At 36.6% G+C, this 26,772-nt stretch overlaps 1 protein-coding gene across 1 annotated transcript in view; it reads left to right on the forward strand.

Annotated features, from left to right (window-relative positions):
* Window positions 1-2,161: 2,161 nt before the first annotated feature.
* Window positions 2,162-26,772, forward strand: part of ANKRD31 (ankyrin repeat domain 31) — a gene marked incomplete at its 3' end in the record, with an annotated part of 75,692 nt that continues 51,081 nt past the window's right edge. Inside the window, exons 1-7 of the mRNA XM_084232935.1 lie at window positions 2,162-2,283; window positions 13,041-13,114; window positions 14,725-14,768; window positions 18,620-19,251; window positions 20,554-20,593; window positions 21,136-21,404; window positions 26,564-26,673. Coding sequence (XP_084089061.1) covers window positions 2,180-2,283; window positions 13,041-13,114; window positions 14,725-14,768; window positions 18,620-19,251; window positions 20,554-20,593; window positions 21,136-21,404; window positions 26,564-26,673 — 1,273 coding nt within the window. The 5' untranslated portion in view covers window positions 2,162-2,179. The remainder of the gene's footprint in view (window positions 2,284-13,040; window positions 13,115-14,724; window positions 14,769-18,619; window positions 19,252-20,553; window positions 20,594-21,135; window positions 21,405-26,563; window positions 26,674-26,772) is intronic.

Here is a 26,772-nt window from a genome sequence, read left to right on the forward strand (position 1 = left end):
TCTTCTGTTATTTATGATTTTTCTATAAAGAAACTTTTCATCGCTCCATTCTGAATTGCCAATCATGTAAGAAAAGTGGGATAAATATTTTCCCCCTTTATTATTTTTAGAATAATGAAATGATGCCTATCAATCTTCAAAAGCAGTCACTTTTTATTTTCAATTAAAAACTGGATTTTTATATTTGATATGTTTCAACCTCTTTGAACTAATTTGACCTATTTAAACTAATTTTAAAAATCCTGAACTATATTTCCTTTTAACATTATTTACCTTGTACCTGTCACATGTGAAAGGTCTGTACTCCTGGATCATTCAGGTACAAGATTCAACTTACCCTTTTTATCTGCTTGAGCCAGTTAGAACTGCATTTTTTGTCACTTAAAACCTAGATTCTTAGCACAAATCTGTCCATTCTTCCACTTTTGTTCCATACTATAATTTGGATTTCATAAAATCAACAAAAAAAGATTTCTTTAAAATCATGTTAGTATTTATGAAGATTATCTCTGCCATCATTTCTTTATGCTTTGCATCTTGGCAGCTCTCGCCAATAAAATGAAAAGAGAAGTGAAGATGTAACAATAATTGACTCTTTTCCACTAAAGGAGAAAGAATTTTAAAAAGGAATTTGAATTGCAGCCCACAAGTTTTTTGTACTTAGCTAAAGTTCCCAAATGCCTGGAGCAACTGCTTTTACTGGTGGAAAGTTATGGTGGGCATTTAGAGCAGCCAGCAGACATTTACTGGATATGTACCTTCCATTTCTGGCAATCACTTTATTAAAAATGGAAATAGAGCTGATGATCAAATGAGTCGGCTAGCAGGAGTCTGGATAGGAATTTAGGATTAGTATATACATGGGGGATGTGGGTGAAGTGTGAAAGAAAAAGTTATAGTTCTTTGCTTATTTTTGTTTCTCTTCTAATTTATAAAGTTGAGGCATATTCAAATTATTTTAAGACAGTTATCAACAAGGTGTTTTAAACTGTTGCTTACATAGTATTATCCAAAGAGTAAACCTAAGTGAATGATCTGAATAGTAAAATAAGAATAATAATAAAATTGGTCCATGTAATGAAAAGAGCAGTGAACTGCGGAGTCAGAAAGTGCTAGTTTCATCCACTTACTCCACAAATATTTTAAGACCCAAGATGTGCTAGAAGCTGGAGATTACAAAATGAATACTAAACGTTTGCTACAGCTGGGTCGTCCTGAATCTTCCTCTCCTTTGAAAGGTGGCGGCTCACTTGGCTTTGTTTTGAATATTTTAATTAAAAAAATTCTTCAATAGACTGTAACACATCATACACGTTAGTACTTCATATACTAATCCTAAATTCCTATCCAGACTCCTGCTAGCCGACTATTTTGGGAGGTTGCTAGGCACTCTATTGTTCTAAAAATTAATAAAAATTAAAGCATTCAGACTGTTTTTCCTAAATTCCTGTAATTTAGGGCGACCAAGGAAAAATTCAAATAAAAAAATCGATGATCTAAAATCAGAAAATCGATGATTTAAAAACTTCTCAAGGGGCCCTGGAGAGGGAGTGACAAGCTGATTAGGAGAAGGGCAGCAGCACTCTGAGGGCCGCAGACTCTTGCGGTCTAAGGCTCTGGTTTCAGAACGTCAGGCTGAGCGGTTGGGCCGGCGGGCCAGGCGGGTCTGGGTGTCGCAGGTGGCGGGGCCCCTGCAGGTGACGCGACCCAGGCCTCTCCCCGCGCTGCCCGCGGTCTCTCAGCCGCACCGCCGTCTTTGAGGTGGGGCGGCTGCCACCCCGACCCCGCCTAGTCTCAGCGAGCCAATAGGAAGAGCTGCCGCGGCAGCGGGCCCCGCCCGAGGCGGCCCGAAAACCCAGAGCTTGCGGTCTCGGCCCAGGGCCATTTCCGGCCGCGGGAGCCGCGTAGCGAGGCCGCACCGGCGCGCGGCGCCCCCTGCTGGCGGCGTGCGGCGAGAGCGCCGGGCGGGCCGCCTCTGCCCACGCCCCTGGGTCCCTGCGCAGCCTTCAGCCCCTGAGGGAGGCCTGGCTGCAGCCACGACTTCACTACTGACTCGCTTTTCCCCCTGACCCTCGCTTTTCCCCCTGACCCCACCCCCCTTCTTCACCCCCGTCTTTTCGCTGGAGGTGGAGGGATGGTTCATAAAAGAAAAAGTAAAGACCTCGAGTGCGAGGCGAAGATGGAGGACGACGCCCAGACCCCTGACTGGGACAGCGATGAAACGGTGATAGAGGGGTCGGTGACCGACAGCGACCTGGAGGAAGAGGAGCTGCGCTGGAGAAGGTGACCACCGTTCGCGCGGGCCTGGGCAAAGTGACCGCAGTTAGCCCTGGGCCGCGGTGCGGCCTGGCCCCCAGCCTTGAGTAGAAATTGCTCCCTGCGTTATGCTTGTGGGCACTAGAACTTGGGGGCAGGCAGCCAGGCCTGAGCTTAGAAGTTGTAAGAAAGACCACATCGTCATGCCCCAAATTAGGACAGAACCAGCTTTCTAGTAGGTGACTTTCATGGCACTTAAGAAAGGCCTTTCTCTTAACCTAGGCCTGGAAGTCTTTGCATACCCAAGTTAAGTGTTGGGATGGAAGTCCTCAGATGGATTTTGCTTCAAGCAATTTATAGACCAGGAGTAGGAGATAATTAACGGAATTTCTCTCAGGAATAAAATGTGTTCTCGGGGAACTGGTTCCTACCAACCTTTCATTTCATTAAAAAAAAAAAAAAGGTGGTAGTTCAGTTTATCAAAACTTTTTTGAATGTCTCTAGTTTTCTGTATTAGATGCTGGAAGAAGTCAGATGAGATGAGGCCATTGCCTTTGCAAAACCTAGGAACCAGGCGGGATAGACAATTTCAGTATAATGTGGGAAGTCCAGGGAAAGTATGCTGGTAGTCAGGGTAGTCTGTTACAGTTTTCTAGGGTTGAGCTTTGGATAGTGACTTGAAGGTGGGTTAGGAATTAGCCAGATGAAGAGAAGGAAGTATTCTAGGCCAGCAAAACTGCACTGATAAAGGGGTGGTGGTGAGGCCTAACATATTGTTAGGTGTGTTGGCATAAACAGTGTTAACATGAGGTGGTGATTGGCCAAAGAGGAGCTTGGAGAGGGAAGTGGGGTGAGGGTGTAAGACCTCCTACATCATTTGTGTGTCCTGATGTTACAGGGCAGCCCTGATATAAATTTCTCCCTAACACTGACTGACACAGTGCGTATAAGATGTTAAGCTGAGCAACAGTTTAATCTCTGACATGCCCTACACTAGGGCCTTTCAAATTTTAAAGTGCTGATAAATCTTTCCAGAATCCTGTTAAAATGATTTCAGTACAGGAGTTCTGGGGTAGGGTCTGAGATTCTGCATTTCTAACAAGCTTACAGGTTAAAGTGGGGATACCTTTTGCAAAGCAAGAATGTGGCAGTTGTCTTTCAAAGTAGACTGGGATGATGAGCTCAACTAGGAAAAAACTGTGGGAATGAAGGGAAAATGATAAATCTTCAGAAAGTAGATTTCACAGGAGATGGTAGGTGATTAAATGTGGAGGGTGTGGTAATGAGTGTTAACCAGGTTTCTGGCTCGTGTAGATTACATATATAGTAATATTCCCTCTTACTGCTGTCCAGGGACCATTTTGACAAATGCATGAAATCTTATAACAACCAGTCACCATAATCAATATCTGCAACAGTTTCATCACTATAAAAAACTCTTGTGCTATCCCTTTGTAATGAAACCTCCCCCCAGCCCCTTTAAATTCCTGATCCCATAGAGCTCTTGTTTTTTTCTGTGTTCTATTCTCCTCTTGTCTCTTCTTCGCTTTTGTTTTTGATTTGATTATGATGGATCTGGGCATGATTTTATGTGTTTCCTGCTTGGGATTCACTGAACTTCTTGAATGTGTAAATTTATGTTTTTCATCAAATGTGCAAAGTTTTTTGTTATAATTTCTTCTCATTTTTTTTCTGTCCCAATGTCTTTCTGTTCTCTTTCTGAGACTTTAAGTAACATGAATGCTAGGCCTTTTGATATTGTCTCCCTGATTGAGGCATTCAATTTTTTCCCCCTCAATTCTTTCTCTTTTCTCTCCATAGACTCTTTAATTTCACTATCTTCAGGTTCACTTGCTTTTTCTTTTATTACCTTCCTTTTGTTGTGAGCCTATCTAGTGAATTTTTAATTTCAGATATTATACTTTCGTCTTCTAAGATTTTCACCTGATTGTCTTTTATATTCCTCTGTTGAGAACATCAGACTTCTTATCCATTTGATAAGTGTTCACCTTTTTCATAGAGAATGATTATAATAGCTTCTTCAAAGTCTTTGTCTTGTACTTACAACATCTGGGTCAGGGCAGGTATTTGGCATCTGTTAGGTTTAGTTTTAAACTAAAGGGTACAGGGCCTCCCCAGTGGTGCAGCGGTTGAGCTCTGGGTTGAGAAGCTGCCCGCGGCCTTTGTGGCGCCGGTTCGATCCCCGGCTGCTCCCTGGCCACCGGAGGAGGGTCCCACATGGCGCGCAGACCTCTCCTGCCGCCCGCTGCTCCCCTCAGCAGTGTACTTCGGTCCTTCTGCCTGCTCTGCTTCCCTCTCTGGCTCTGGTGAATTCTCTCACCCTCCCGCGCTTCTGACTGTACCCAGTGCATGTATAAATAAACAAACAAATAAATTAATTAAAAAAAATATGCCTCTTTAAAAAAAAAAAGTTAAAAAAAAAGTAAAAAAAATAAATAAACTAAAGGGTACATTTCTAAAAAAAATTTTTGAAATAGAAACAATAATGGTGGTGTAATTAAGAATTTCAGCAAGGCTAGGTGTAATAAAAATGATAGTTGATAGTTTTTGTTTAGGAAACATGATAACAACTTGGCCTTCTATTTTGATATTTGACAGGTTGAACCTTGATCAAGAAACATCTCATGGATATGAGTTCAGTCTCCATTCTGGTATGTGTAAAGGTGGTAAATTATTCTTTTCACCAAGTAGTCCCTTAATTTCCTAAGTATTATTATTTGATTAATTTCTCCCTTTCTATTTAGTATTGTTCTTTAACATTACATAGTTAGTTTTTTATAGGCATCTACAGTAGGCCCTAGGCTATATTACTATATAGACCCACTTCAAGAGCATAAAAATATTCTTACCTTTATTTCCACTTATATGTAATGTTCTGTACAGTTGGCTTTAAGTCTGCATAGAAAGAACATTTTCTCGGGCCTCCCCTGGTGGCGCAGCAGTTGAGCGCTGGGCTCCCCACAACCAGCCTCTGCAGCACCGGTTCCATCCCTGGCGGCCGGCGAGGGTCCCACATGGCGTGGCAGACCTCTCCTGCCTAGCCTGCTGTTCCCCTTAGCAGTGTATTTCGTCAGTCTGCCTGTTCTGTTCCCCGCTCTGGCTCTGGTGAATTCTCTCACCCTCCCGCGCTTCTCACTATACCCAGTGCTTGTATAAATAAATAAAATCTTTTAAAAAAAAAAGAAATAACATTTTCTCTTCTTTATTCCATTTTGGGCCATTTTTTAAACCCATAATGCTAGTATATAATACAAAGAAAATACAACTGATTAGCCAACTGAAAAAATAAAGTTAGAAAACTACCTTCCTATATGTCAAAATATTTTAAACAGATATAAAGATATAAGTGTAAAATACAATATATACATATTCTTTCTGTTTGTTCATCCTGAAGTAAAAAATATCAGATATATTTTATTCAGTGTAATATGTGTGTTTCTTCCTCATTCATAACTTAAAAACCTTTATACTTAAAAGTAGCATTAGGAAATTTTGATTTATAAAATGTTTTTTAATGACATTTTGCAGTGTTTATAAAATCCTTGGGTCATTGTCACAGCAGAGCAATAAAACCGTTGCAAATGATTATATTTCATTCTAGACACTCCTTCTCCAGAGATTCAAGTTGGGTTCAAACTCAGAAAGGATCCACAAAAACAAATAAGTAAAAATACGATGATGTCTGTTGATAGTGAGGATGCAGTGTCACAGGTGTGTCATAATTGATTAATTACATAATTGTTAAAAATTGGAAATGCAATCTCATGGAGTGGTAAGTTATTAATGATAATTCTTTTTGCATATTATTTTGCTGCTGCTTTAATCTTTTACTCAAGTTTTCCTCCTTTCTTAGCCATTCTGTTCTTATACGACAACCTTGATGAAATCCAGTTGTTTTATATAAAGACCTACAACTCAACAATAAAAAAACAAATAACCTGATTTGAACAGGGCAAAGAACTTAAAGAGACATTTCACCAAAGAGATATACAGATGGCTGATAATCACATGAAAATATATTCAAAATCATTAATCACTAGGGAAATACACATGAAAAACACAATGAGATACCACCTCATACTCATTAGGATAGCTATTATCAAAAAAACCAAACAACAAAATAGAAACAAAATTATACCAACAAGTTTTGGTGAGGGTATGGAGAAGTTAGAATTCTTGCTCATTGTTAATGGAAATGTAGAATGGGGCACCACTGTATAAAATAGTATGGTGATTCTTCAAATTAAACATAGAATTAAGAAATGATTCAGAAATTCCACTTCTGTGTATATACCTGAAATAAGTGAAAACAAGAATTTAAAAATATATTTGCATGCTCTTGTTCATGGAAACATTATTCAGAACATAAGGTGGAGGCAATCCAAGTATCTATCAACAGATGAGTGAATGTACACAATGTGGTATAGATATACAGTGGAATATTATTCAGCCTAAAAAAGGAAGGAAATACTGATACTTGTTATAACATGGATGAATCTTGAAGACATTATACCAACTGAAATGAGCCAGTTACAAAGAGACAAATATTTTATGATGCCACTTAAATGAATACCCAGAGTAGTCAAATTCAGATACAGAAAGCAGAAGAGTGGCTGTCAGGGGTTGGGATGGAGTGAAAGGGGGGAGTTAGTGTTTCATGAGTATGGAGTTTCACTTGGAAAAGATGAAAAAGTTCTGAAGATTGATGATACATCAGACTGAATGTATACAGTACCACAGAATTATACACTTAAAAATGGTTTAAATAGTAAATTTTATGTTAGATATAAATTTTATCACAATATAAAATATAAAAGAAGCTAAGAAAGTAACATAAGAATTATCTTAACTGTTAAATTTTTAACTGGTTGCATTGGATTAGCATTCATCAATTTGAAAAAATTGTTTTTCTTCCTAGCAAAGTCAAGACAAAATGGAACAAAATCAAGTTCTGTTACAGTAAGTATCCTAATTTTTGGCTTTATTCTAGATACTTTTGTCATTTTTCTCATTTAAAATGAGTCTTCACTTATTTTTAGAGTTTTAAAATTGTGCATTTTTGAGTAATGGCTCCTTTAGCCTCATAAATATTATTTTACAAACATTCTAGGTCAATTTTATTTCATAAAGAACCAACTAATGGTATTTGTTGCCAATGAAAAAAACAAAAACTTTGAAGTGAAAATTACAGTGTTAGAAGAACAGTGTCTAGCATCTTGACATTGAGTTCTCCAATACTTTAAATTTTCTAGTGAGGTCAGTGGTATTTATGACAGTGATTTTTTTTATATTTTATAAAGAAAAGTCTCAAGTAAGGATGATCTGTATAACTCAGTGAATCAGTATTTCCTAAAAGACCAGTGCATGATGTCATAAAATCAGGCACAGGAAAAAAAAACCACTGAAAATGCAAAATAGACCAGTAGGTTATAATTTTATAGCAGACAAAATGTTCATTGATTATTTCCCTTTCTACATTTCTAGTAACCTTTAAGGAAGCTATTGCTTTTAGAATTTTGGTGTAATATTAAAAGGGAACATCCACAATTTTCTAAAAAGTTTACTAAAATACTCTTTCCTTTTCAAATTGCCTATCTTTGTGACCACATTTTTGTTATATACTTAAAACAGTATACGGCAAAATATGAAATGAAGTTAACAGATAAGAGATGACAACTGTCTTCATATTTTTGATTTTGTCATATTTTCTATATAAGTGATCTCATTCTGCAGATTACATCCTGCTTTTAAATTTTAAGTGATAACTAAAAATTATTTTCTCACATCATATTTTTAAAAAACATAAATTATCATGACCTCAAAAAATTTCATTGTACAATTTCACTGATTTGTTTAATTATTTCTCTACTATTAGATGTTTAGATTGCAGTCTTGCTTAATGTAAGTAACTTTTTAGTAAATTTTAGTTTAGTAAACTTTTACTAAAAAGTTATTTACAACATTTTAAAATAAGTTAGATGAAAGTTGCTCTATTATCAGACATATCTTAAATTTCATTTTGTAGTTAAGGGAAAAATTCTGTTAAAAATTCAGTTATTAAAAATTCTGTAGTTAAGGAAAAAAATGGCATTCTTTTCCACTTGCCTCATGGAAATTATCATTCTATATGAGCAGTTTCATTTCCATTTTCAAGATAGCTTCATATTGGTCACTATTTTTAGGTGAGCGAGAATGTTCAATTCATTATTCTTGTCTAGGATTAAAGTAGCTATGCCTGGTTCATAAAAAATGCTCTTAAGACTGTTGAAACAGAAGTTTTTTTTTTTTGTTTTTTTTTTTTTTAAGGGAGGTATCTTGATTACATTTTTGCAGTAAATTAGGGTAAAAAAAACAGTTAACTGATTCCTTTTCTTCACTCAACTTTAAATTATCCCAGGGCAGATAATCAGAATTGCAAATTAGGTATGACCCTTTTTTGCTTTTGACCTTTTCTCCTTCAGTATTGCTTCCTTTTCCTTGTCTGCTGTGAAATACAAGAATCATGAATAATATTTGAGAATTTCTCATTAGTGACTTTCATTTACACTTACAACTATAATGGCAAAATTTCAGTGTATTTGAGGATGTAGATAGTCAAACTGCCTATTTAGGACTGGTTTTCCTCGCTAATCCCACCACCCATATTTATTTATTTATTTATTTATTTATTATGTTCTTATAATAAATTTTATTTTTATATTCCCCATACAATTGCAACCCCCCCATTCTGACCCCAATCCCTCCCCTCCCGCCCCCCACCCCCACCCCCCACCCCCCAAAAAGTGTCTCTGGTTCATAGTTTTTTGTTGATTTTGATTTTCACTTTCTTATAGTTATTCATTTTCCTGGTCCCTTATTTAAGTTTTCTAGATTCCTGCTATGAGTGAGACCATCCGGTATTTTTCTTTTTCTTTTTGGCTTATTTCACTGAGCATGATCCCTTCCAGTGCCATCCATGTTGCTGCAAATTGCATGTGTTTATCTTTTTTGAATGCTGAGTAATATTCCATGGTGTATATGTACCACATCTTCTTGATCCAGTCATCTATTTTTGGGCATTTGGGCTGTTTCCAAAGCTTAGCTATTGTAAACAGTGCTGCTATAAACATAGGTGTGCAGGTGCTCTTTGGAATTGATGTTTCTGTGTCCTTTGGGTAAATACCTAGGAGTGGAATTGCTGGATCATATGGAAGCTCTATGTTTAGTAGGTCAAGAAATATCCACACAGCTCTCCATAGTGGTTGGACCAGTTTGCACTCCCACCAACAGTGCAGGAGAGTTCCTTTTTCTCCACAACCTCGCCAACATTTGTTGTTGCTAGTTTTTTTAATATGTGCCATTCTCACTGGTGTGAGATGGTATCTCATGGTAGTTTTGATTTGCATTTCCCTGATTACAAGTGATGTTGAACATTTTTTCATATGCCTATTGGCCATTTGCACTTCCTCTTCAGAGAAGTTTCTTTTTAGCTCTTCTGCCCATTTTTTGACTGGGTTATTTTCTTTGTTGTTGTTGAGTCTCATCAGCTCTTTGCAGATTTTTGTGACCAGTCCTTTATCATTAGTGTTGGGTGCAAAAATGTTCTCCCAGTCAGTGGGGTTTCTCTTTGTTTTTGTTATTGTCTCTTTTGCTGTGCAGAAGCTCTTTAATTTGATGTAGTCCCAGCTGTTTATCTTTGCCTTCACTATCACTGCTTTGGGTGATGTATCTGTAAAGATGTCTTTGATGTGCAAATCATGTAGTGTTTCGCCTATATTTCCTTCTATATATTTTATGGTTTCAGGTCTTATGTCTAGTTCTTTAATCCATTTTGAGTTGATTTTTGTGTATGGTGTGAGGTAGTGGTCAAGCTTCATTCTTTTGCATGTAGCAACCCAGTTTTCCCAGCACCATTTATTGAACAAACTTTCTTTGCTCCAATGCATAGTCTTTGCTCCTTTGTCAAAGATTAGTTGACCATAAATCTGTGGGTTTATTTCTGGATTTTCTATTCGATTCCATTGGTCTGTATGTCTGTTCTTGTTCCAATACCATGCAGTTTTGATGATTATGGCTTTGTAGTATAGTTTGAAGTCTGGGAGTCTGATGCCTCCATTCCCTTCTTTCTTTTTCAGGAGAGCTTTGGCAATTCGGGGTTTTTTGTGATTCCATATGAATTTCATCAATAATTGTTCTATTTCTTTGAAGAATGACATTGAGATTTTGATTGGAATAGCATTGAATCTGTATATTGCTTTTGGTAGGATGGCCATTTTAATAATGTTTATTCTTCCAATCCATGAGCAGGGGATGTCTTTCCATTTCTTTGTGTCTTCTTCTATTTCTTTTAACAGTGTTTTATAGTTTTCTTTGTAAAGGTCCTTTACCTCTTTTGTTACATTTATTCCCAAATATTTGATTTTTTTTGTTTCAATAATAAAAGGGATAGTTTTTTTGATTTCTTCTTCTTCAGATTTATTGTTTGTGTATAGGAAGGCTACTGACTTTTGTGTGTTGATTTTGTATCCTGCCACTTTACTGAACTGATTGATGAGTTGAATTAGTTTTTCTGTGGAGTTTTTGGGGTTCTCTATGTATATTATCATATCATCTGCAAATAGTGATAGTTTGACTTCTTCTTTTCCTATTTGGATTCCTTGGATGTCTTTCTCTTGTCTTATTGCTCTGGCTAGGACTTCCAGTATTATATTGAAAAGCAGTGGTGAGAGTGGGCATCCTTGTCTTGTTCCAGATCTTAATGGAATTGCTTTCAGCTTTTCACCATTGAGAATGATACTGGCTGTTGGCTTGTCATAGATGGCCTTTATGATGTTGAGGTATGTTCCTTGTATCCCAAGAATTTCAAGGGCTTTTATCATGAATGGGTGTTGCACTTTGTCGAAAGCTTTCTCAGCATCTATTGATATTATCATATGGTTTTTATATTTCTTTTTGTTGATGTGTTGGATAACGTTGATTGATTTTCGGATGTTAAACCATTCTTGTGTCCCTGGAATGAATCCTACTTGGTCGTGGTGAATTATCTTATGGATACATTGTTGGATTCTGATAGCTAAAATTTTGTTGAGGATTTTTTTTTTTTTTTAGAAGACTTTTTTTTTTTTTTAAAGATTTATTTATTTATTTATACAAGCACTGGGTACAGTCAGAAGCGCAGGAGGGTGAGAGAATTCACCAGAGCCAGAGCGGGGAGCAGAGCAGGCAGAAGGACCGAGGTACACTGCTGAGGGGAGCAGCGGGCGGCAGGAGAGGTCTGCGCACCATGTGGGACCCTCCTCTGGTGGCCGGGGAGCAGCCGGGAATCGAACTGGCGCTGCAGAGGCTGCGGGCAGCTTCGCAACCCAGCGCTCAACCACTGCGCCACCAGGGAGGCCCTTGTTGAGGATTTTTGCATCAGTGTTCATTAGGGAGATTGGCCTGTAGTTTTCCTTTTTTGTGTTATCCTTATTCGGTTTTGGTATTAGTGTAATGTTGGCTTCATAGAATGTGTTTGGTATTGTCTCTTCCTTCTCAATTTTTTGGAAGAGTTTGTGAAGGATAGGCACCAATTCATCTCTGAATGTTTGGTAGAATTGGTTTGTAAATCCATCAGGTCCTGGGCTTTTGTTTTTGGGGAGGTTTTTGATTACCATTTCAATTTTGCTGCTTGTAATTGGTCTGTTTAGGTGTTCTATTTCTTCTTTATCTAGCTTTGGGTGATTGTAGAGTTGTAGGAATTTGTCCATCTCCTCTAGATTGTTGAACTTGTTTCCATATAACTGTTCATAGTAGTTACTGATTATTCTTTTTATTTCTGCTGTGCCCGTTGTGATTTCTCCTCTTTCATTTCTGATCCTGTTTATTTGTGCTTTCTCCCTTTTTTCCTTTGTGAGCCTGGCTAGGGGTTTGTCTATTTTATTGATTTTTTTGAAGAACCAGCTCTTGGTTTCATTAATCCTTTGGATTGTTTTTTTTAGTTTCAATTTCATTTATTTCTGCTTTGGTTTTTATTATTTCTTTTCTTCTACTGGTTTTGGGGTTTTTTTGTTGTTCTTTTTCTAGATCTTTGAGCTTCGAGATTAGGTTGTTTCTTTGAGTTCTTTCTTGTTTCTTGATGTGAGCTTCTATTGCTATATATTTTCCTCTTATTACTGCTTTTGCTGCGTCCCATACATTTAGGATATTCCACCACCCATATTTAGCAGTCTGTTATATTTCAAGTTACTTTGAGATATAAATGTAGTTTACCTTATTTGCACTCCTGAAGTGCGTCTATTCGTTTTTCAGCTCTCTCATTTTCTCAATCACTTGAAATATAAAGGTTAGCATATCTGTAGTAATTTTGAAAATAATTATAATAGTGTAACAAAAATATTATCCTATTTGGAAATTTCCTTATTTTTAAAAAAGATTTATTTATTTATTTATTTATTTATGCATATAAGAGCTGGGTGTAGGCCAGAGGTGTTGTGGGGGGAGGTGGTGGTGAGAGGATTCACCAGAGACAGTGGGGAGCAGAACAGATCTGCTGCAGAGGGAGCAGAGGGCTAGACAGGAGAGGTCTGCTGTGCCATGTGGGTCAGCTCCCTGACGGGGGATAGAACTCATGATGCTCAGTAGCTGGCTATTGCTTGATAGCACTGTGTCTTTAACCCCTGTGCCACCAGGGAGGCCCTGGAAATTCCTTTAAATGAACAAAAAATTTTACTTTAATTTGAGAAATCATGTTTTTCCTTTCCATTTCAACATTTACCTTTATTAATTCATTGATTTAATATTTTTAGGACTACAGAGTGTCCACAGTTCACTGTGTCATTTTCCCAGCCTGAATTTTCACAGAACCACCAAAACATTCAAGGTATGTGCTCAAGACTAGGGTAATATAAATAGACAGCTTAGTTAGATGGGAATTTATTTACAACTAGGATCGTCCACTATATGATATGACCAAACATTTTTACATAGGAAATCAGTGTTGCTGTTGACCTTGGGTCATACTGAGGAAAGTTGCCCATAGGAGAAACCCCTTAAGTGCTGTCACTACTGCTACCTCAATTGCCTACTCTTTTGACTTGTAATTTTTTTTAAAGATTTATTTATTTATTTATACAAGAACTGGGGTACAGGCCAGATGTGCAGGAGGGTGAGAGGATTCACCAGAGACAGAGCAGGGAACAGAACAGGCAGACTGATGAAATACACTGCTGAGGGGAGCAGCGGGCACGGCAGGAGAGGTCTGTCACGCCATGTGGGACCCTAGCCAGTGGCTGGAGATCAAACTGGCGCTGCAGAGGCTGTGGGCAGCTTCACAGCTCAGCGCTCAACCCCGCTGTACCACCAGGGAAGGCCCCTAAGAACTTAAATAGAAAAAACTCCTTGCAAAAATAACTGAAGATGCATCTGTTGTTTTAAAATGATTCTTGCATTAAGCCTGAGATACAAAAATTTTAAATAACAAGATATAGATACTATAACATCATTGCTTGCCATAAAAGATTCTAATAAAAGGATAAGAAATTATTTATTCTTATGACTGCTTGTCATTCTTTAAGGAAGTAGAATGCCATAATATTAATCCTTTTCAGTGCTTTTCATAATCAAATAGCAAATTTGAAGTAAGAAAAATGATAGTTTTTTTTATAAGGTATAATACCTAGCAAATACTCCCCCCCTCGCCCCCCACATGTGCAAAGCCTGTCTTGTTTTTCAGGGTTCAGCAGATAATTACTTGCTTATACTCTAGTTCTAGATATTGCCTAATCAAAAGAAACAAAAAGAATGATTCATACATGCCTGAAATACCAGTGAGCCCTGAATTCTTACCTGAGTATAACTGAGTGCTTACACTTTGAATGTGAAGAGAGAAGGCAAGAGGAGTGGAGTAGGAGAAATATCTTTTTTCCTGATCTTCCCCTTCATCTTCACTTGGTGTGAATGTCTATCAGCCTGGCAGCCAGGCAGCAGGGTGAAGAGTGGATGGTGAGGGTGCAGTCACATTTAGGACAACCTCTTGCTTCCTTTGGCCCCTACCCGGGGTATTCCTTTTCATACCTAACTCCAGATAGTATTAATTCACTTCAATTCTGTTACCTATATTGAAGATAATGATGATGAGAAGTAGATAAGATTTTTTTCCTCATGTAGTTACAAATTCTTAGAATAAATCAGTCAAAATAGAGGTTTTTTTTGTTTTTTTTTAAGCTAAATTAATCCCAATTATACCTTTATCTGGCATAATGTAAAATATTTTTTTAAGAAATGAAAGAATTATCTTTTTTTAACTTTATTACCAAAATACTGATACTTCTGTATCAACATATTGGCATACTATTTATAAAATACTTGATATGTCACATGAAACTCTGAGGGAATCATTTCAAGTCACATGATTAAGAAATACTGAGTGAGAGGATATGTTCTTAGTGCTTTATTAAAACTGGAATGAAAATGCATATTGTTATCTTCTAGGGCCTGAGGCTGAAAATTCTGAAGTTTTGATATACTCAGAAAAGGTTGGTTTGTATAACATATTATTAACTATGCAGATCATGAGTTTAGAGTCAAAAGAAAATTTATATTGATTAAAGTATAGTTGAGATATAGGGTAAAATCCCCCACCCCTTTGGGTTCTTCTAGGACTAGAAGAAGAATCAAAGCAGCATCAGATGAGTTAGCAAAGGAAAAATCAATTTAATAGCATTATGTGTGGAGAATTTACCTAGTGGTAAATTCTTTTTTTTTTTAATTAATTAATTAATTAATTAATTAATTAATTTGTTTGTTTGTTTTGTTTATACATGCACTGGGTACAGTCAGAAACACGGGGGGTGAGAGAATTCACCAGAGCCAGAGCGGGGAGCAGAGCAGGCAGAAGGACCGAAGTACACTGCTGAGGGGAGCAGCGGGCGGCAGGAGAGGTCTGCGCGCCATGTGGGACCCTCCTCAGGTGGCCGGGGAGCAGCCGGGGATCGAACCGGCGCCACAGAGGTCGCTGGCAGCTTCGCAACCCAGCGCTCAACTGCTGTGCCACCGGGGAGGCCCCCCTAGTGGTAAATTCTTCAAAAAAGAAAAACAATGGAATGGGGATCTTTATCCTATGTTTAAGGATATGGTCATCAAGGAGAGAGAAAGGGGGAAACTTCATATGACAAGGAGAGCATTGCATTCCTCATCTTTACGCAGAGTGGACATTGTTGCTGATAAACCTGTACCTGGATGCTGTCCCCTAAACTGCATTCTTAGAGGGCATAGAAAGGGACAACAATGATTGCTTCTTCAATTAGGAAAATAACAAATAACTGAAACTAAAATAAAATTTCCCTTAGCTTCTAAGACCTGTACTACTCTTAACTTAAAATAACCTGTATTCTTTGAGTTATGGTAATAGACGTTAGGATGCTCACAAGGTCCCCTGTGACCTATAGTGTCCCATACCACGGTGACTTACTAGATGAAGCATACCAAGGCATTCTGAAAAAAGCCTCTCTGACCCTTTTGGGGAGACATCCCACAGTGTCAAGCCTACTTTAGACTCTTCCCTAGGAAGGAATATCACCAAATAATTTCAGTAGATAGAAATCTATTCTTTTCTTACCATTCTTTCCAATATTTATTCTTCTTTACTCCTTTTTTTAAGATTTATTATATTTATTTATGCATACAAGAGCTGGGGTGTAGGTCAGAGGTCCAGGGGGTGAGAGGATTCACCAGAGACAGAGAGGGAGGCAGAAGAGGCAGATCTACTGAAATATACCACTGAGGGAGCAGTGGGCGAGACAGGAGAGGTCTGCTGTGCTCCCTGGCCGGGGATCAAACTCATGCTGCAGTGGCTGGCAATAGCTTGATAGTGCTGAGACTTTAACCCCTACACCACCAAGGAGGCCCTTTTCTTTATTTCTAATGAAATCGTAATTTCTGGATCTGTGTTTCTTATCCAGCATTGTGTCATGTTCTTTATCTAGATGAGGAGCATATAACTAACTGTTAAACTAGTTGCTGAGATGATATAGCAAAAATGTCTTCTGTTGATCTGTTACCCTAGTTTCATTATTATTTCCTGATATCAGTAGATACTGCTCTCCCATATTCCAGTTGCTAGTCAATAACCATGCATCGAGTGCTTGCTTTGGCTTTGCTTTCTGCTTGGCAGTTTAGGGTTTCAGAGGACTTAATAATGACTGCCCATAATGAACTCAAGCAATCAGATACCTCCCAGGCTAAACCTACCATACCTGTAACTACTTCACTCCCACTGTATTTTACACATATCCACCTCCATGTCTTGGTTCAAATCAGGATCCAAAAGGCAAGGGAAAAAGCATAAAATTTGAAACCAGGTAGATGTGTGTCCCAAGGATGAGTGTGTCATTATATGTACCAAAAAACATAGACTAATATCTATTTCATAGGGCTACTGTGAGGACTGAGCAATGATAGTTCATGATATCTGACACCTAACTGGTGCTTAGTAAATATGTGCTCCTCCTTTCTTTTATTCCTTCACAAATCCTTAATTTCTGACTTAAGTCTCTTCTCTGTGGATCTATCTCAGATAGCTCAGGTCATTATAACCAAAGTAATAGCTCCCTGTCTAGCATTAATTATTTGCTGACTATATGACTGTTTCCCAGCCACTTGGCATCCTATGACATCAGTAGGTATGCTGAGAAAAAGGGTGTTTTGAACAAAGAAGTTTAGAGAACACTGTATCCTAAAGTCTCCTAAGAAATTTATAATGTACATGCTCTGAAAAGTATTGTGGTTAAGAAATCTGTTCAATTTTGTTTAACCAAGCATTTTTTAAAGCAATCACGAAACCAACCAATCATGAAAATCTTCCACTGCCTCTCTTTTGTCCCCCTATAAATGTGTACCACACTGGGTTTGATGGTTTATGTTACTCCTTTGAGTTCAGACAGTGTTTTTGATATTATTTATACTTTAATGTCTTATATATTTATTCCTTTGATTCTGTATTTATTCCTTTGATCCTCAGATGGAAATGAAGCTCCATAGGACAGTTACGTGTATATATTTTATTATATTTGGGGTCTCGAATTTCATAGATATAGGAGTTTAAAGAGATATAGGAGTTTTCATAGATATAGGAGTTTAAAGAGGAAGGATATCTTGAACTGTGACTTAAAGAATGGATAGGATCTAGTTCTTGAATTCCTTCTAAATTCCTTTTATCTTTCTGAGATATAATTTGTATTACTAATAAATAAGTATATTTTCTTAAGTTTGGTGTGTTATATACAGAGAAGATCAATGGTGGCAGGGAGAAAACGAGAAAAGGAAGAGTAAAAGTTTGTGCTTCTCTTATTCAAATCAAATCAGAATATTTGAGGGCTTACAAATTACATTGTTGGAGTGAAAGGTAGTTTTGATTTTAAGAAACAGCCAGTCATTAAAACCCATTCTGTTATTTAAGATCAAGCAAATTAACAGTTTTTAGTGTAAAAAAAAGTTCATTGTCTTTAAAGTATTGAGACTGGTTTTTTGAGTGGTATATAAATGGATTTTTAAAGCAGTGTCAAAAAAGGAAATCTGATAATATTCTGAGTATTGGAAACATTGCCAGAATAGGTATAGCGTATTGAGGTTGTTCCAGACCCCAACAAATATGGTTTTGGGGATCCCCTCTGAGAAAGAATTCATTGGAGAATATCGGATAACCAGAACAGGTTAATCAAGACTTGTCCACAAGGGAGTCTGTGCCAGAGAGGAAATTTTTTGCCTGGCTCCCCAGAGGGAGCTAGGAAGGAGTTCTTACAGAGTGGGTCTACCAAGGTGGGGCAGAGGGGAGCACTGTCATAGCTTGTTCTGAGCTGGGATACACTGGGGCATGTGCAAAAGGGCTACATATTCCTTCATACCTTGCATGTTTCATTATCTAAAGTCTCCATGCAGGAGTGTGCATGTTAGCATGCTGTGTTCTGGTCGCAGTTTGTCAAGACTTTTACTAACTGTGCATGGGGGCCCTCCAACCTCCCTTCCTCCGGGAAATTGTGAAACAATTATTTGTCATGATATAGCACAGATAATTTAAATTTAGTTGGATAGATAATTTACCATCAGTAATTATGGTCCAGCTAATTTTATCTTTGGTCAACTATTAAATGTTTAGCCACTTTTTTCAGAGTCATTAGTAGTTTGGTATAGGAAAGTAGTGAAGGCTATTTTTATTACTGGAAGGGAAGAAAAGTTGATAAAAATTTTTGGTGGTAACTAACCATCTTGATAAACTATAACTGTAGTTTGAAATTATAGTTATTATGAAAACTAAAAAACTATAAAGCTTTCATTTTAAACACTTTTCTGTATATACTATAATGATGGAATTTCTATTTGTAATACACAGGAACTAAATGAAGACAGAGAGTCTCCTGAAATTAGTCTTCTTTCAGGTACTGCTATCACAGTGTCTGATAAGATTGCTGTAAACCAAAAATTGCTAACGGAGCCAGAGAGGCTCTTAGGAGCACCAAATACATTTTCTGAGCCTGGAAATGAAGTCATATCATCTAAAACTTTTGAAGAAACCAGGGATGAAGAAAGCTCACTTGAAACTTTTGTGTCTGCCATAGAAAGGTTATTGCCATCACCAGAAATTACCAGGGAGGAAAGACTGTTTGAAAAAATGAGTGATTTTGAACCTAGAGAGTTGATGAACACATTGAGCAGATCTTCAAGTTCCATATCATTACCCTTGACATGTCACGGAGATTTACTAGAAAACACCAATGATGATGCATTACCATATGAGCTGTTAGCAGCTCTGAACACATTGTCAGAAGCCCAGGAACAACCCATCTGTCACAGAAAATGGGGAGGCAACATTCTCAACCCTGGAGATAAGTATTTAGAACTGGATCCCAATATGTCTCAGACTGATGAAGATTGTACACAAAAAGCAGAGGTGAGTTTTGATTCTCTTTGTTCTGCTCCACTATTTGAACAAGATTCTAAGTTAGCTGAGCTTCAGTGCAGCAAGTAAGCACATGTATGTGTGTATGATTTTGCCTTTTATGTAAGTTACCTTTAACTCTTCATTGCCCATATAATTTATTTTAAATTCAAGCCATCTACCCATTATCTACTAAGAAGATACAATTTTACTTGAAGCACACTGATCTTTCAAGAGATTCCTAGGGTAGAGTTTCAAGTGTTTAAGAAATTAAAATAGAGAAAAATCTTTGCAGAAGACCTAGAAGACCTGAGATTGCTTACACAGAGGATGGAAAGAACTCTTTACCAGAATTTTCCATGTTAGCTCAGAAAAGCACTATTGGTGCAGAGTTAGACCTGAGATACCCCACATTAATTTTCACTGGACATTGAATATATGGAGTGGGATTGCCAGGAGAGGGAAAAAATTTGCTTAGTTTAAGCAGAACTTTTGCCTTCTGTGCTTGAGGATTCTGTAAGGTGGCACAGTTCCTGGGGTTTAGAATTCCTGAAGCACAGGCCTGGAGACCCTGCAGTGACCTAGGACATGCTAAGTCCCTGTTTCATCTTGATGATTTTTTTCCTGTTTATAGTAGTACTACATTTTCAATATAAAAAGATCAAACAGCATGTCATTATGTAATATAGTAAGAAAAAGTCCCTCAGAGATAATAATTTAACAATTTGGTGTATATTTTATTTAATTAAATTTTGTGCATATATTACTTAAATTTTATGTAAATTGGATAGTACATAATGCCTTATAATTTGTTTTTTTAATTTAATAATGTCTTAGTTATCTTTCTGTGTCAGCAAATACAGCACTAAAATCTTTACTTCTTGAATGATATTCTACTGTATGACTATAATATGTATATATCTGTAGGTACACATATATATGCATTATTAATATATGCACATCATGTAATTTATTTAGCCAATTTATTAATGATGGTCATTTGTATTCTTTTCTATCTTTTTTTTCTTTTTGCAATTATAAAAATTCTCCTATGAACGTCCCTGGGAAAATTCAAATAATATGATACTGAACTCAAGTTGCAACATACGCATATGGAATAATATTGCATATAATTATGCAAAGGAAAGTGTCACAACAGATAAAATAGGACTAAAAAAATCCCAAAAAAGAGAAATTAATTATGGAGGGTAGGGCATGAAGATTCAGTTAAACACTCTAGAATTCTTATCTAAAAGGAGATAATATAAGTAAAGGGTAAGAAATTATGATTGGTATTGATAGAGTAAGCACAAACTTGGCAAATTTTCAAAGGAAAAAAACCCTTTTATAAGTTTGGAACAAATCAACTTACATACTCTTTCACTCAGCTACAGTAAAAATATGGAACTTATTATTTTGAGAAACTTTGTAAACTAGAGATATAAATAGCATAAGAAAGGTTTACATGCTATATCTAAAAACATATAACCTTATGAAAGTTAAATCTATAATGAATTATGGGAACATTAAAGTCACTCATGATATACTGCTACCCTTATAAAATCAGTGTAATGGAGGATATGGATATCTGTGCAACAAAATGTCACTGCTGCTGTCAAATAACAAAATGCTGGATTGAATAGACCATTTGTCTGGCCTGCTATGACATTTCTAATGTTTTCATATGATTCCCATCTTATTCTACCCATTTCCTGTGAAATGAAAGCTCCCAGAGTGACCTTAGGTTTTCCTTCAAATTGTAAGGATGAATATTGATAAGAACACAACTTACCTTAGGTTTTTAAATTTTCATTGTCATTTGTTACATTGATTATCATAAAATATTATGTTCACACATCTATGGGTTTTGTACTTGTATTTTAATGTAATAAAAGCACAAGATAAAAAATGTCCTCTAGTTTTTTTGTTGTAGTGTTGTAATTATTTGTGTATATATTTACATTTCATAGACTATAGGAGACCCAGATACATTTGGATTGCAAAATATGATTCATCAGCATGTCACTATTTGTGATCCACTGAATGAAAAGAGAAATTCAAATCCAGTAGAAAATAGCTCTGACCAGGACACCCCTTGTGTGTTAAGGCGATCATCTAGACTGAAAGCAAGAAGAAATGCAGAACACACAGATGGCATGTATACAGTATTGGAAGAGATTTTACCAAAAATTCTTGACTGTAAGGATCAAACCAATAACTCTTCAGCTGAGAATTTCAGGTATGCTACCAAATTATATCTCTCCAAGTATGCTGAAGATCTCGTAGATAATTTTGTACTTGGGACATTAAAGTCAGTGTAGTTACCCATAAGTAAAGAACTTTATTTTAAAATGTTATTTTAGTGTTTTATTTTCTGTTAACTTCCTTTTTTTAAGACAAAGTAATGGGAAATTTATTGTATTATATCCTATGCTAATTTTTTATTATTTATTTATGTGTTTATTTTTATTGAAGTAACATTGGTATACATTATTATTTGTGTTTTAAAGGAATAAGAACTTCCCCTTCAGGTATTGTTACTACACCATACCCCCCACCAAAACACCCACAGTTTATTCCAAGAGTCAATTATGCTTCCTACTCACTTGTTCTCATTCTTCCCCCAGCTACCTCCCTCATCTTCTAGCCACAATTCTATAGTCAACTTTCTAGGGTTTATTATTATTTTGGCTTTATTTGGCCCTTTGTTTTGGTTCCCAAATGCCACATGTAAGTGACAGCATCCAGTTTTTGTCTTTCTCTTTCTGCAGTGTATCACTTAGCAAAATACCCTCCAGCTCTATCCATGTTGCTGCAAATGGCAAGTGTTTATCTTTTTTTTAATACTGAGTAGTATTCTGTTGTATGTAAATACTCCATCTTGATCCACTCATCTGTATTTGGGCACTTAGATTGTTTTCATAGCTTGGCTATTGTAAAAAGTGTTGAAATGAATGTAGGAGTGCAGGTTTTCCTTCAAATTAGTGTTGTATTCTTTGGGCAAATACCTAGGGGTGGAATTGTTGAATCACATGACAGATCCACTTTTAATATTTTGGGAAACCTCCATATTGTTTTTCATAGAGGCTGAACCAGTCTACATTCCAACCAAAAGTGTGTAAGGATTCTTTTTTCTCCACATCCTTGCCAGTACTAGTTGTTTCTGGTCCTTTTTAATATGGGACATTCTCACAGATGTGAGGTGATATCTCATTGTGGTTTTGATTTGCATTTTCAACACACCAGTTATTGAAGATTCTTTCATGGCTCCCATGTATATTCTTCGCTCTTTTATTATAGATTAATGGTCCATATAGGTGTGGATTTATTTCTCGGCTCTTAATTGTATTTCATTGATCTGTGTGTCTATTTTTTAGTCTAGTGCCATACTGTTTCGATTATTATAGCTTTATGGTATAGTTTGAAACCTGGCAGTGTGATTCTGCCATACTTCCTCATTTTGTCAGAATTGCTTTGGCTATTAGGGTTCTTTTGTGGTTCTATATAATTTTCAGTAATGTTTTGTTTCTCTGAAGAATGCTATTGAAACTTTGATAGGGATTACATTGAATCTGTATATTACTTTGAGCAAGATGACCATTTTCACAATATTTATTCTTCTAGTCCATGAGCAGGGAATATCTTTCCATTTCTCTGTGTCTTCTATTTACAATGTTTTATAGTTTTCTTTGTATAGGTCCTTCCCCTCTGTTAAGTTCACTCCTAGGTATTTAATTCTTTTTGGTGTTATTGTAAATGGAATCGTTTCCTTAATTTCTTCCTCTATCTCATTGTTTGTATACTGGGGAGGCAACTGAGTTCTATGTGTTGATTTTGCAGCCTGCGACTTGGCTGAACTGACTTATTGTTTCAATTAGTTTTTTAGTGGAGTGTTTGGGATTCTTTGTGTATATTATCATGTCACCTGCAATAATGATATCTTTACTTCTTTCACTATTTGGACTTCTTTATGTCCTTCTCTTGCCTAATGGCCTTCATTAGGACTTCCAAATACTGTGAAAGTGGGTATCTTTGTCTTATGCCAGGTTTTATGGAATATTTTTAGTTTTTCACCACTGAAAATGATGTTAAGTGTGGGTTTGTCATATCTGGCCTTTATTACATTGAGGAAAGTTCCATTAATCCCCAGTTTTTCAAGTGTTTGCATTATAAATGGATGTTGAATCTTATCAGATGCTTTCTTGGCATCTACTGACTTGATCATATGGTTTTTATCTCTCTTTTTATTGATGTGGTGAATTATGCTGATTGATTTTCAGATGTGTTGAACCATACTTACATCCCTGGTATAAATCCCACTTGGGCATGGTATCTAGTGTTTTTAATGCTTTGTTGAATTCTGTTTGCTGATAGTTTGTTGACAATTTTTGTATCTGTATTCATTAGGGAAATTGGTCTTTAGTTGTTTCATTTTTTTCCTGATTTTGCTATTAGGGTAATGTTGGCCTCATAAAATGTATTTGGAAGTATTTCCTCTTTCTCAATGTTTGGAAAGAGTTTGAGCAGGGTAGGGATTAGTTCATTTCTGAAGGTTTGGTAAAACTCACATGTGAAGCTGCCTGTGACTTTTGTCTTGGGAGATTTTTGACTGCTCTTTCAATGTCCTTGCTTTTAATTTGTCTGTTTGGGTTTTCTTTTTCTTCCTTATTCAGTATTGTTTTCCAGATCTTTACTCTGAGCTTGTGTGTATCTTTGGAGCTCAGTTGTGTTTCTTGGAGACAGCAGGAAGTTGGACTCTGTATTTAGTTGTTGTTGTTTTTTTTTAATCCAAACTGATACTCTGTGTCTTTTAATTGGTGACTTCAGTCCATTTACATTTAGAGTGATTATTGATATATGAAGGCCTACTATTGCCATTTTGTCCTTAATTTTTGTGGTTTTATTTCCTTGTTTAGTTATTTGTAGATGTTCTTTTTGATTTAGATAATAGAACTCCTTTCAAGATTTCTTGGAGGGGTGATACAGTGTTTGCAAATTCCTTCAGCTTCTGTTTGTCTCAGAAGTCCTTTATTTTTTCCTCATATTTGAAGTACAGCCTTGCAGCATAGAGTGAGCTTGACTGGCAGTTTTTATCTTTAAGATTTTGATCATGTCATTCTATTCTCTCATTGCCCATAGTGTTTCTTCAGAGAGGAAACATTTCTTCAGGAAGCCCCATTGGTGTTCCTTCTTCCCTCTAGCCAGCTTTAATATTCTTTCTTGTCTTGAATTCTTAGGAGTTTCACTACTATGTGTTTTGGTGTAGGTCTCATTTTATTACAGTACCGTGGTATTCTTTTTAGTTTTGTGTATTTGCATGTTTAATTCCTTCTCAAGGTTTGGGAAGGTTTCCTTTATTATCTTTTAAAATAATAAGATCTCTGTTTTCTATCTTCCTGTCTTGGTATATCCATTATACCTTTTTTGCCTTTCCTCATGGCGTATGACAATTCTTGAAGTGTTCTTCATTCTTTTCATCTCTCTCTTCCACCTTAATTCTTTGTGCATTATCATCCTTAAGGTCACTGATTCAGCCTTCCTTTTGATCTGTTCTGTTTGCATAGCTTCCTTTGGAATTTTTTAATTCCCTCTATTGATACATACTGCAACTCTGTTATTTTCCTATTTAAGTCTTTAAATCTTTTGTTTGTTCACTTTATTTCTCAGGACATTCATCTATTTTTCTGAACTTTCTTCCATTTCTTCATTGTGGCAATTTTGAATTCTGTATTTGATAGGAAGAAAATGTCTTTCATGTCCTTTTGGTTGGGATCTAGGTATTTGTTCTCACTCTGTAGTGTAGAATTCCTCTAGGAGCTCAGATTGCCAGTTAATGGTCTTTATTTTCCCCATTATTTACTTTCTGAAAACTAAGGGTGTCAAACTTCCACTTTTCCAGCAGATGGCACTATGCAACAGGGAGAGCTAATCTCTAGCTGACTCTTGAGTGAGTGGGATCAACAAAGGGTCTGTTTGCTTTCAGGGATGCTGTGCTGGTGCTGGTTTGGCTTGTTCCAGTGTCCGCACTACTGGTGAGACTCAGACTGGTATCTCCACAGTTTGCATGATGGACCCTTTGTGCAGCCCTGGTGCACTCCAATGTGGCCTTATTATATTCACTTGGACCTGTATCTGCCTATATCCACTCGCTCTTGGGGGAACTGGGTGGGGTGAGCTGTGCCTTTCTGAACTTTATTTTCCTCTGTGGATGTCCTCTGCCTGCCTAGCTCCCCATGGCACTCATGCCCATATCTAGCCTTGACTACATCCTCAACACTCAGCTTTGCCTTCCACAGGTGTAGAGATGAACTGCAATTTCTGCCCCGATTGCTGCCTCTCTTTCTACTCACCCTTTGTTCTTGGAGGTGAAATTTCTCTTCTATTGTGCTTGGTCAACATTTGATTTTGATTTTTCGTTTCTCTGATGAGTAGGTGACGTTAGCACCTTTTCATTTACCTTTTGGCCATTTCTAAGTCTTCTTTGGGAAACTGTTCAGATTCTTTGCTCAGTTTTTAGTCAGATTGATTATTTCTATTGCATTGTATGAAGTCTTTATTTATTTTGGATCCTAACCACTTATTAAATTTGATTTTCTCCCATTTGTTAGGTTGTCTTTTCCTTTCATTGTTAATTTCATTTGCTGTACAGAAAATTTTTTAATTTGATATAATCACACCTGTTTATTTTTTCTTTTTGTTGCCTTTGCATTTGGTGTCAAATCTAACATATCATTGCCAAGATATGTTAAGATGCTTGCCTCCTATTTTTTTCTTCTGGGAATTTCATGGATTTAGGTCTAAAGTTCAACCTTTCAATCCATTTTGAGATTTTTTGTGTGTCTGATATAAGGTCATGGTTCAGCTTCATTTTTTTACATGTATGTGATTCTTCATTTTTTTCCCCAGCACCATTCATTGATGAGAATATTCTTTCTTTGTTGTATACTCTTGACTCCTTTGTTGTAAATTAATGGACTGTGTGTGTGTTGGTTTATTTCTGACATCTCCATTTTATTTCTCTCTGTGTTCTGATGCCAGTATTTTGTGGTTTTTGATCATGGTAAGTCCTTTTTTTTCCTTGCAAAATGCCTCCCCCTTTCTCCCAAGATGATGAAGAGAGTGGCATACCAACTTGGAATGAGGGAACAAGAGACTCAGAATACACAGAGAAACCCACGAGTGCAAAAAGAGAAGGCTAGAAACCATAGTGAATGGCACACAACCCCAAAATTATCTGTAGTTTACTTATGAATCATCTCCATATTTAAACCTGCCATGATGCTTGACAGCATTTCAGTAAAATATCTTTGAATTTTAAAAATTTAGTTAAAATTTGGTTTGATTCTCTGAATGCTTATAAAGAACATGACAGTAATTAAAAAAAATTTACTTTTCAAGAATACATGATCCTACTATACTGATTGAAGGTAAAGAAAAAAATAAAAATTCATCCAGACTGAAGAGTGGAGAACTGATCAGAAAAAACAAAAAAATTGCAGAAAAATATGGTGAGGCATATTTTGAGTATTCCCTTAAGTAAGTAACTTATACAAACATAGAGTTACGGTACTAGGAAGGATTTAAATGGTTATCTGCCCTGAATTTCT

Source organism: Talpa europaea, assembly GCF_964194135.1.
Source record: "Talpa europaea genome assembly, chromosome: 5".
NCBI classification, from domain to species: domain Eukaryota; kingdom Metazoa; phylum Chordata; class Mammalia; order Eulipotyphla; family Talpidae; genus Talpa; species Talpa europaea.